Source organism: Pomacea canaliculata, linkage group LG9 (genome assembly GCF_003073045.1).
Source record: "Pomacea canaliculata isolate SZHN2017 linkage group LG9, ASM307304v1, whole genome shotgun sequence".
Taxonomy (NCBI): domain Eukaryota; kingdom Metazoa; phylum Mollusca; class Gastropoda; order Architaenioglossa; family Ampullariidae; genus Pomacea; species Pomacea canaliculata.
Window position 1 is genome coordinate 10,725,853 of NC_037598.1, and position 12,080 is coordinate 10,737,932.

A 12,080-nucleotide genomic window follows, 5' to 3' on the forward strand; every position below is an offset into this window, starting at 1 on the left:
AAGGCAAAAAACATCAGCCAGAAGATCAAACTGAGAATCTTCAAGTCAAATGTGATCAGCACCCTCCTTTACGGATCAGAATCCTGGAAGATGACCAAAACCATCAGTAACAAGCTTGACGTCTTCCAAAACAGATGCCTCAGGCGCATACTTAACATCTTTTGGCCAAATACCATCAGCAACGAAGAACTCCACCGAAGAACTGAAACCGAGTCCATCACCACGCAGGTTCAACGAAGGCGTTGGCGATGGATTGGACATGTGCTCCGCCAGCAGACAGCAGACCTTTCCAGAGTCGCCCTACGATGGACTCCAGACGGCCGAAGAAAACGAGGCCGCCCAAAGGAAACTTGGAGAAGAACAGTGGAAAGGGAGATGAAAGGAAAGGTCTGGACATGGGGTCATCTAGAGCGGGTTTCAGCCGATCGACATCGGTGGCGGACTCTGGTTGAGGCCTTATGTGCAACCTGATGCACGAAGAGGAATAGATAGATAGATAGTGCATGATTATAAATGAATTGGTAGTTAATCATGTAATGAAGAAATAGATAAGATGACATTCTGAAAGTCATGAATGAAGTGCGTGTACAAAGATGAACAATTAAGGAGTAAGTTGGCGAGTTAGCTGGACTATAACAAGAGAAAGGTTTTGATCCTGTGCTTGAAAGCTTTGAATGTACACAGATTGATGAAAAAGGGGCAGAAAATTCCAAATGATGGGGACAGAAAAGATGAATGTCTGCTGAATTTCTCTCATCTGATGGGTGGCACAAAGAGATCAGCACAAGCTGACTGAAGGATGGTGGGGCATGAGTAGATAAAACAGAATAAAAAATATCACACACATTCACAAGCAAACAAAGGCATAAAGGGTGAATTTTCAGATACTGTAAATATTAAATTTAAGTTCACAATGCAATGTTAGGACTCTATGAACAATGACTATGGCATTACACCTAGAAAAATGCAATCTATTCAGTGATAATGCTTCAAACAGTTAAAAAGAGCACTAACCTAACACTAACAACTACCATGTGCTAAAATGCAAATGGGGTAGCAGTTTCTGAGACAAATGCTTGTCATGTGCACAGATAAACTATTTACAATTTCTTTTTGCATGTCTACTAGGTTAATGTTTCCCCAATATCCATGTTTGAATGAACTGTAAAATGTTAATGGGGTTGGGAGACTAATATGTCATACTTATCCAATACTAGGAATATGTAAGAATATATTTTAAGATATCTGTAGCTAAAATACACAAAATCTGAGAATTCTCCATGGATTTCACAGAGGCAGGGAAGAACAACAGACAAAAGAATGTTGTAAATGTTAACGTGAGATCATCCAACCAAAACGTGGCTATAACAGGGACAACCTTTGAGGATATGACCATCTATGCCTACAAACCTACCAAAGGAAAGCCATCCAGTATATTTTTTTTTCAATGACACTAGTGCTGAATCCTCAGACACTGCTTTATTTGTGTAAAAAAAAACAAAACACTTCTGCAACATGGTGCTCATTTCGCTACAGACAGATCACACAAGCATAAAAACTTTAATGCCAAAGTCATAGGAACGATTTTCAGTTTCATCAAAGTTTTCCTTGCGTAGCTGAGCTTGGCAAGTTACCTTAGTGAATACGGTGTTCGCAACAAGGAAGGCGGAAGTGAGTGAGCAAGGGTGAGCGACTGAATGAACGGTTGAATGGAGGCAGTTTTCTTGGGGGGTTCCCACAACAGCAAAGGATGTAAGACAGCAAGAGTCTGATGGACATACTGGAGTTAGATGTACCCACAGGCCTTGCTTTGCATTTGCTACCTCGCCAAGACAAGTCAAAAATGCTCCATTTATGCATATTGCATAAATTCTTTTTACTTTATGAGTGTTGAACTTTGTCCAATTGAACCACTGTTACTGTAACAGCACACAAATTTTTAAATAAGTATCATGCTTGGACGGAGGATAGTATGAATGAAACAGTAGATGAAAGATAAGTGCTTTTAGATAACATAAAAGTTACAGGTCACAGTTTGGGGGAAGGGGTATTTGTCCCCTCCTAGTGATGCCACAGTGGCCCAGAGGATAATCATCTGTGTCGAAGGATCACACCGGCTAGCATCACCTGTCGGAGTACCAAACAATGGAACCCTACAGAGAATCGCATCCTGTGTTTAACTGATTGCCTAGACTCCTAGAGGGAAATTCAGGGGAGTTAACCTTTCCTCGGTGCAGTAAGTGGTTCCCGAAATGTGTGTAGTTGGCAACCTAGTGCATCTAACCATGCCAGGTATCTTTTTCACATGATGAGAAAACAAGCAGGGATGGTGTGATCAATCTACATCTCTAGGCGAGATTTGTTGCAAAAATGTGCAATTGTCATGAATGTTAAAGCTGTAAAGTACTCATGTTTGTGACATGAGTTTAATCCAAGAAAAAAGTCATAGAAAAGCTCATGTTTTCTAATAATGACCTAAGCTGCAAATCTTGTTCAAAGGAGGGGATAGCCAACTACAAACCTTTCATGAAGATTTGATTGATGAAATTTTAGTATTATTCATGAATAAATTTTAAAAATAATTTAAAATAAAGGAAAATTAAAGTAAGTAAAAAAACACTGCCATGAAAAAACATCATATCACTGAAAAAATTAAATACAATACAACAACAAAACATGGCCAAAAAAATGATCACAGTCAATTCTGAAAAACACTAAACAGTCAATGTGTTTCATCATTTCCAGTAAGTAAAGAGAGAAAATAGAAATGTAGGTAAAGAGAGAAAATAAAAGTTCTTGTTGCAAACTATAATCAAAAAGCTTTCCAAATTTCTGACCTGAAATTTTATTTTTTCAAAATTAAAGAATGCTAAAACTAGCTATGCATTATTTTTGACATTTTACTTGAATATGTCTTTCAGGGACACAATATTTTGGAAACAAGCCTTTCTTTGGTATGTCTTCAAATAAAAAACTGTTAAGATGAACCAGTGAACAGCTACTGGTTTGAAAAGGGATAAACAAACTGAAATAAAAGTAAAAAAAATTTTTTAATGTACTGTCACATTCATTTTAATGAAAAATCTTTAATAGCATTAAATATTTTTAACTCTATTTAAAACCTCTATTTACATCTTTATTTTAAATTTGCATTGGTGTGCAGCTGATGAAATATAAAGCAAACAAAATCTTCTGTAAGGACAGCACACTCCTCCCATCCCACCCTTTAAAAAATAAACAGCAATATACTTACAAAGAAAGGCTTTCTCACCACAATTCCAATAAATACAAATCTATAAAAAGTGGAAACCAAGTCAGGTTTACCAGAGCAGAAAGGTAACTCATTTATGTAGTTGCTGATTCCTGGGAATATGTAACTTCCTGGGACCATTTTATGAATATGATCTTTTGCATCATTTTCACATATACATTATCTGCCCATATACCAACACCAAACAGCCAACACATAATAAATTTATAATCAATCAAGTTACAAGAATCTTAGAAAAGAAACTTCCAACATGGGCTGCCTGAAATGACAGTAGATGCAGGAGTCCCACTCTGCATGTACAGTCCTTATTTCTAAGATTTGCTAAATGGCATACCTCATTATCTACACAATATACACAATTGCAATAAAAAAATGAATGCTTGAAAGCAAGCTGTAAACAATTACATGTCTTCGGACAACAGATATGTGTTAATGGTGCACATTTTCTAAAGGTGCACAGCATAAATCACTTATTTCATAAATCATTCATGCATTTGGAATGATAATAGACTTTCAAAACAAGAAATACTTTCTAACCTGATAAGGATTCATAATTTGCCACAGCATAGTCATGAAAATCTAAATGACATTTTCTTTAATCATGAAAATATTTAAAGACAAATTATCCACTTAATTCATACATTAAATACACTGACACAAACAACAAAAAATAACCTCTTTCTATATTACCACAAGTCTTGGCATATTTAAAAATAGGTGAAAAGAGACACACTTTCCAACATTCCCCATTCTAAACTTGTACACTCCAATTTATTATAGTCAACTGCAGTGATGCATTGGGACTGGAGAATTAAAGATAACCTTCAAGAAAAAAACTATCTCTGAATCTAGCATACAGAAAACATTCCCAAATAGGCACATTTGCATCTAAGACCTTATCTGCTAACTGAAATATCCCAGACATATTCATGCAGCTTCTCATGCAGAAGATTCTGAACACAAACCATCCAGACTAGATATCACACTTCTCTCAACTGAATGGCCGCAACATCTTATATTTTAACTTCAAGAAAATGCACAGTTGACTGTCATGACTCACCAGTTTGACCAGAAGGAGCGTACTTCCTGGAATATCAATTCAGGTGAAAAAAAAAATCAAGTCAACATGTAATGATTAAAAACTGCGGTGATTAAAAATAAAAACCCAGCATTACAATCCAACACTTGCGTGCCACAAATTTCACAAAACCCTCAAAGCCATGTTTCCACAGAAGGACAGATTGACTGATTTAACTTTTAGAACATAATTAGACCCCTGCTTAACATCTAAGCCAATAAAACATTCCCCTCGAGTATATATGCTAGACAAACTAGCTGCAAGAGACATTATGCTCATTGGGTGTCAAAATTCACATATGAAAAAGAAGAATTGGAATTCTTTTCCAATAACCTGCTAGTAAATTAGTAGATGTTTAATTCCTATCTGCCATCCCTCCTGTGGTCCATAGCCTGTATGTGGATAACTAGTACTGCTGCCTACAGCTTTGCAAAAGAACGACAGCTTAAATATAGTGTCTGGCACAGTTAATCCCAGTGTGGTGGCTATGCCTACAGATTCTGAGAAGCAGCAAGGAGCTACTGGGCAGAAAAACAATACACAGCCTAATCCAAAAAACACACAAAGACAGATGTGTCTTTATTTTCCTGCTCTTTTTATGGAGAAGTCTTTAGCAGATACTACAATCAAGTTGTCCCACAAGTGTGCAATCGTCAACCCCCCCTCAAAAAATATTAGTTATTAGCAATGAAAGAAGATAAAAATTAAACTTTATCAACTAAAGTGATACCCGTTATTTTGAAAGCAATAAATTATAAACATTTTCAATAAAACAAAAACAGGAAGAAAATTAATATTGATACAGTGTGTAGGTCAGATGGCAACACTGCAGGTGTTTTTCTTATTCTTGCTCACTTTGCTCTTGAAGGTTCTCCAGTTCAGCGCAGCTCTCTACAGAGTGAAGAAGGACAGATTCTTCACCCAGAATGGAGCACAGTTCTCTCAGGCGATCCTGCATACGAGGCATGCCAGCCAGCTGTGCCTCCAGCTTCTGTTTCTCGTCATTAAGAGACAGGCGGGTGTTGGTGTCTAGAGTCTCCATACGCCAACCACCCTCCCCATCAAACTGAAGGAGATGCGTATGGAACTTCCTGTGGAAAAAAAGATACAGCAATGTGAGCTATGTAAAAGACAACTACACTCTGCTATTTTAGCCAAGTATATTTTCTTGTTAATAGCATCTAATATTTGAAGTTCATACGACATATACAAGCACAAATGTACATGCATGCTGATGAATTTGCATCCCCTCTCTCTCCCACAAACACACAACTGCTTACCATAACGTAGGCCTGTGTGTAATGGTCATTAAAGTGATGCCACAGTCCTTCAAACTCTGATACATCTTGCTTTCAACATCAATGGATACTGCACTTGTGCATTCATCAAGTAGAGCAAACTGAGGCCTGCATAATGGTATTGATACCAATCAAATAATGCATCTCAGAAGAATGTGCATGAGATCTAAATTTTGCTTTTAATGTGCTTTTCAGAAAATATTAACTATGTACAAAGTACCACAGCAGACAAAATGTAGACATGCATGATAATGGCATGGTAAATCTCAGCTGTCTTCAACATTTATTTTGTAGCTTCATGAAGTAGTTCTCTCCCAAATGAAAAAGAAAATTGATCTACTTTTGACATTCACTGATACATCCTCATAAAAGTTTCAGAGAGAGAATGTGTATATATGTATATATGCCTGCACGTTCAACTCACTTGTGGTAGAAAATACGTGCCATTCCCATGCGCTGTTTCTCTCCCCCTGATAACACATCTTTCCAGTCACTGACTGCATCCCAACCTGTTTATATATATAAATAAACACAAATAATACATATAAAAACAATCAAAAAATAATTACCTGTACTTTAAATTTCAAGTTGTTATTAAACATAAGCTGCCCAACTATTAATAAGCTTCATGTTTAGAAAGATGCAACAGTATACCTCCTTCACGATGCACAATATGCTGCAGATGCACAGTATTGAAGATATCTTCAAGATTGCTGTCTGCAACACCCTTTTTCTGCATGTCTGACACAGTGTCTGGGTAGATGACCTGATCTCTCAGGGTGCCAATTGACATGTAGGGTCTGAGATAAAAACAGGTTGTGTAAGGATTCATATCTCCTATCCTTTCAAGAAGCCAAATTCACAGGACAAAAGGAACACACACTTTAAACCATCAAAAAAGATATATATGACCCACCACCACAAAATGAGTCCTCACTCACACAGCAGTTTAGTAGCAGAAGCTTGGAAAGGTGATAAGGATCAACTTTGTGCAGTTTCCCATTTGTGTGAAAACATATTCTTTGGTCATCAAACTAAAAACACTGCTGTGTTAAGAGGTGGGAAATGATCTTAAAATAGATTTAATCAAGGTACTCAAGGCAAAAAGTTTCCCATCATATACCTTACCAGACAACTCTGAGTCTGTAATTACTACTGATTTGGAAATTAACCAATCAGAAGAATTATTAGCTTTACACTCAGAGGAGTCAGAACTCAGAAAATTAATAACAGATATTTGGGGAAAGAGGACACTGCAGATGACTTAGCAAGTGACTTCAATAAATCTAAGTGTGAAACACTCCAGTGAACAGTTAGTGATCTCACTTAAAAAGATGTTGATGTCCCATTCATTTACTTTTGAATGGATAATAGAGACATGAACTTTCGGGTATTATGTTTTGGTTTTTTACCTTTTGTGGGTGTGCATGCTGATTAGAATGAAGTAACACTTTTTTTACTAATGCTGTTTGTTTTACTAATAGGGTAAGGTATTAAAGATATGCATTTTTGTGATTTTAAATGGGATTGCTTGATGTGTTTTATCATCATGTAATCTTTAGTACAATTTGAACTATTAGAAGTACCCGCTGCTAGAGAAAAACTTTGTAGGACTGATGAATTTACTTTTCTCAAATAGCCACTACGGTACCTGCACACATCAAACTCGTTCAATTTGGGGACTAGAAGGACAACTCTGTATATAAAGAAAGGTCAAAATATGTAGATTTTTAAAATACAGAATTACAAAAATTTTTAATCTCAAATTTTTCAGGTAAGATTCATATTATGGTGGGGGGGTCACAAATGAACACTCACACAACCCCAAAAAAATCAAATTACAGTCAGAACAAAGATGTATAACATTTTAAATGAAGTGTAATATAAACTCAGTGAGTTTATGTATCATTATGTTATGTTTATATACCATGTATCATTATCCTAGCCGACTGAGGGCTATAATGTAATTCCCTACATCAAATACAAGTGTTCAACAGCTCAGATCACAAAGAGGTATCACAAGAAGTATGGCCATACACTGAGTGTTGCAAGTGCCCAAGAATACACATCTTCACACACATATACAAAAATAATAATGCAAATTACTTATTAATAGAAAAATTCATAATAACAGGTTTCTGATAAGCAAAGCAGAAACTAGTACCTTTGGGGAATGTAAAACATCGAGGAAGGCGGTGGTTTACAAAGGCGACCGCTGTAAACTGGCCACAGTCCACTAAGGATTCGAAAAAGAGATGACTTGCCACAGCCATTTGGTCCAGTGATGAGTAAATGCATGCCAGTCTCCACCTTGCATAGACAACAATTAATCCCAACATGCAGCCTTAGAACTTAATCATAAACAGGCAAGAAAGATGTTTTGATAGTGTGATTTCTGAATGACATCCAAGTGAGCTGAAAGAAAACAAAGTCACCAACAGTATCTGAGAAAAATTTACTCCTTAAAAATAGATATTAGGGTTTACATCCATAAAGAGTAAAGCAGTTTCCTAACCCTCGGTTAAAACCATTGTTTATTTTAGCTCCCTCTCCTGTGGTAAAACTACTTTCAGCCACTAGCAAAAAAGAAGAGTGTAATATACATTTTTTAATAATATCAAGTTTATTTCTGATGTCATGCTTTCATGCATGAGAAAACGTATGTTGTTGATGTTTGATAACAATTATGAACTATCACCTTTCATGTCTGATTTATGGGACCATGTCTTATGCAGTGAGACTTCTGACCTTAACCTTTTTCAGATTTCCAGATCCAAATTGTTTATATTATTAGACTTCCTTCACAAATTTTCTGTAGGTGATTTGGTGCACTCTTATTTAATTGATTTTTTTCTTCTATGCAATAGGAAATGCTGAGAAGTACTGTAGTGAAAAACAAATCCTCTGACATATATTTTTCAACTGAGGGAAGTTTGCTGTGCTAATCGGGTATTGAACCAGCACGCTCTCAGTTTGGGCGCCAGCGCTCCTAGGTCGATGGCTTAACAATCAAGAATTGAAGTCTCCCCTTAACTTATAAAAAAAAAAATTCCAGATATCACCAGGCCAAAATTTCCACTTTTTTAAAATATACCTGCTTAACATATTTGCTTTGTACTAAAACTAATATAATGCCCAAGCCAAACTCACCTTAAGCGTCAAGCTGGGAACGATGATGTCACCATTGGGAGTGATGATTGGCAGATCTTTAATGTCTATGGTTGTTTCAGTATCAACCACCTCACCTTCAACAGTTACAGGATTAACATTTTTATTTTAGAATGATCTAAGAAAGGAATTTCATTCATCATTTCTTAAACATTTATTTTTAACAGACTGAATATGGAACTTCATATTCCTAAGTTTACACTAGATGTTTCCTAAATGGAGTGGTAGCATTTATCACAGGTCAACTCTGCACAGCTACCCAACTAATCTACTAATCAATTCAGCTCAATGGCAATATTATTTTTAATGTCAAAAGAGAATAGATTCAATGTATTGAATAAAAAAAGTGAAAACACATCATCTCCAACAGAAAGTCAATCCCCAAACCTAACCACTGAAACTGCTCTAGTGCAATCCTTTTCTGTTTGATTCTCAAATAATCCAAGAACCAAAAATAGTATTCCAAGCTCACACCTTTTTGCAAAAGAGGACCCTCAATTCGTTCATGTGCGACTTTAGACTTGGCTTTAGTGACAGTGTTTCTTTTGTAGTTGCCATTTTTGACATCTTCAAATACTTCAAACATTTCTGAGACACGAGAGGTATAGCCAGCCAGTTCTGTGATCTTGAAAACAAAGGTAAAATAGTTATAATGCTGTATCAGAGAACCACGCTTACTAACCAAAAAATACACAAAAACAGACTGGGAAGTAATGCTTAAGCACTTATTTACATGAAGAGAAGGTACCATTGTAATATCAAACTAAAACCAAAAAATGAAACACTTGCAAATATAGTTTGTGTGGCCTAAAAAAAAAATTACAGAATTCTATTTTTTTATAGACCTCACCACACATTTTACTGATGAATTACTCTTTATTTGAAACTCAGTGGACCCTAACTTATACTGTGTAGCAGACACCACAGAAGTCTAAGGAGGCAATGATCTTAATTCAACTCTGCTTGAGGTTATCAACCAGGGTTAGTGTGTCAATATATTTAATCACTGTTGTCAGCATATGAACTTTAAGCATCTACCCAATTGAGATTATCAGCTTATCAATAGTATACTGCTTTCTTCTAATCTGAACTATTTTTCTTTTTTAAATTACGTAGTACGTGACAGTTGCATTTATCTTAAAACAATTTTCTGACATTGTGCTCACTTCCTTATATGAAGACATCATTCTTTCTATGGCATCTGCTGACTGAATCAGCAGGTTCCTGGCTGTGGTAAAAGCACGTGTTCTCTCACTCACTCCTCCGTCTGGGTCATCATCCACACGTGTTCCTGCAGGCAAGAAAAATGTGCAAAGAATGCATCAAACTGATACACTCCTTATTACTAATACACCAAAGCTGTGAGTGAATTGCTATGTCTCCAATTCACTAAACTCAACCAAATAATGTTACTAAAAACTGAATTTTGTCTCTGCATCTCTGATCTAGCATTTCCTTCAGAAACTCCAGTTTATCTTTGTTCTCTCTGATTTTATCTCTTGAAATATGTTCACTGCTGGCACTAAAGAACGGATACACTTCTATGACAAAACTTTTCTTCCATACAAGAATGCTGGAAAACCTTGATGAAATTTTAAGCAACTACATACTGTTGCTCAAAATATGCCATCAGGGTAAAAATATGGCGGAAAGCTGAAAACTGACCATCAGAACGAACTCCTGTGGCTGTGAGGATGGGAACTGCAACCATGATGAGACCACTAGCGCTCCAGACATACTTCATTAAGAACTGCTCCAGCATAATGTACCACAAACGCTTCAGGTAGATTAGACTGGACTGTGCTGCCAGACTGGTATAGCTCTGTTCCAAGAGCATCCTCTCCACCTGTTATCACAGTAATATTTCTAAGAATACATGGACTCACTGTCTTAGTGACAAGCACTGTTTTTGTTACCCCATCTGAGAGTTCAAAATATATTTGAAAATTGCAGCTGCCTCTCCTACATTATATGGATAGATCATAAACTTTCAAGTAAAATTAACATATTAAGAAATGAGCTTTTTCCTTTCTTCTCTCTTGCATTCACTCATTTTCCTACTTCTGCTGACACCTAAACTTTCAATATATATATACACACACATAATCTCACAATAGTGTATATCCCAGTGTACTTTGATTGTTACCTTGTGGCCAGAATAAAATGCTATTTCCTCTGCATTAGTAATGATTCTGGAATGAATAAACCGCAAATTTCCTTTTCTTTTGGCTTCCTCTGCCACCAACTTCCCAAACTTTGGTGACACAATCCTTAGAATGTTGGCAGTCACAAACACCACAACCGATGCTACTGCCACCGGGATCCTGGAACTGGCACCCCGACTGTTGGCCAGCTGATACAGAGTGAATGAAATCAAGGCAACATCTAGAAGAGGCTTTGTCAAATGAGAATAAAGATGAGCCAAAGACTGTGTAAACATGGAAATGTCCTCTGTCAGACACTGGTCAGCATTGGTTAGGCGACTATCCAGATTGCTGACTTTGTAATAAGTCTGATCACTGAAGTACATGGAATATGCATGATTTACAAGGCGGGTCCGGAACACCAGGGCAAGCTGGTTTTCAAGAAAGCGAATTAAACTATTGATGAAAGTGGCTGGCACTGCAACCAGCAGCCACTTGGTCAGTTGAAACAGAAACTTGGTAACATCTCGTTCCACAATTGTTTTCACTATACGTCCATCTAGTCTGGCCACATAAACTGACAAAAACGTTCTGGTAACTAAGATTGCTGTGTGAAATGCCAGCGTGCCAAATTCTTTGGACCAAACTCCAGGTATAATAATTTTTAACAGCCGGCGTAACTGTACGTAAAACAGTTTATTCACGTTTGGAGAACTCTTTTTTGTATTTATATCATCTACGCCTGTTTTAGAATCGCCTTTTGCTCGGTCGTCTGCCTTCTTATGCACTTTTGCCTGGCCTCTTGACTGGGCTATTAAAGCTGAAGTTACATTTGTGTAGTAACGGCGGACGCCATAGGCAGCCAAAACACAAACTGCCGTGCCGATCGCCAACTTCTGTCGAGTGATCTTTGATTTGGCTGCCATGTCAAGCATTTTAGACATTTTGGATATACGGATAATAGGATACAGGAAAAAAAGTCGAATCGAAACTGCCCAACAGGAAGACAAATGTAAATGCCTTTTGGTTGCATTACTGCATCCCGAGCTTCTGATCCTCCATCATTTATTCCGTCGCACGTGAACTCTTGCAGACTTTGCACGGGTAGCGTAGTGGCTTCC

The 12,080-nt window shown here is 37.0% G+C and overlaps 1 protein-coding gene across 2 annotated transcripts; it reads right to left on the reverse strand.

Annotated features, from left to right (window-relative positions):
* Window positions 1-376: 376 nt before the first annotated feature.
* LOC112571597 (ATP-binding cassette sub-family D member 2-like) lies at window positions 377-12,043 on the reverse strand. Of its 2 annotated transcripts, XM_025250708.1 has the most exons (12): window positions 10,962-12,043; window positions 10,481-10,661; window positions 9,982-10,106; window positions 9,290-9,440; window positions 8,798-8,892; window positions 7,812-7,957; window positions 6,302-6,447; window positions 6,072-6,156; window positions 5,630-5,755; window positions 5,205-5,440; window positions 4,332-4,357; window positions 377-3,025 (listed from the first exon to the last, which is right to left on the reverse strand). In XM_025250708.1, exons 1-12 carry the CDS (start codon window positions 11,901-11,903, stop codon window positions 2,999-3,001), a joined length of 2,286 nt encoding a protein of 761 aa, XP_025106493.1. In that variant the 5' UTR covers window positions 11,904-12,043; the 3' UTR covers window positions 377-2,998. The 2 variants fall into 2 exon arrangements, with proteins under 2 accessions (XP_025106493.1, XP_025106492.1); XM_025250707.1 differs by having other exon boundaries at window positions 377-4,357.
* Window positions 12,044-12,080: the final 37 nt, after the last annotated feature.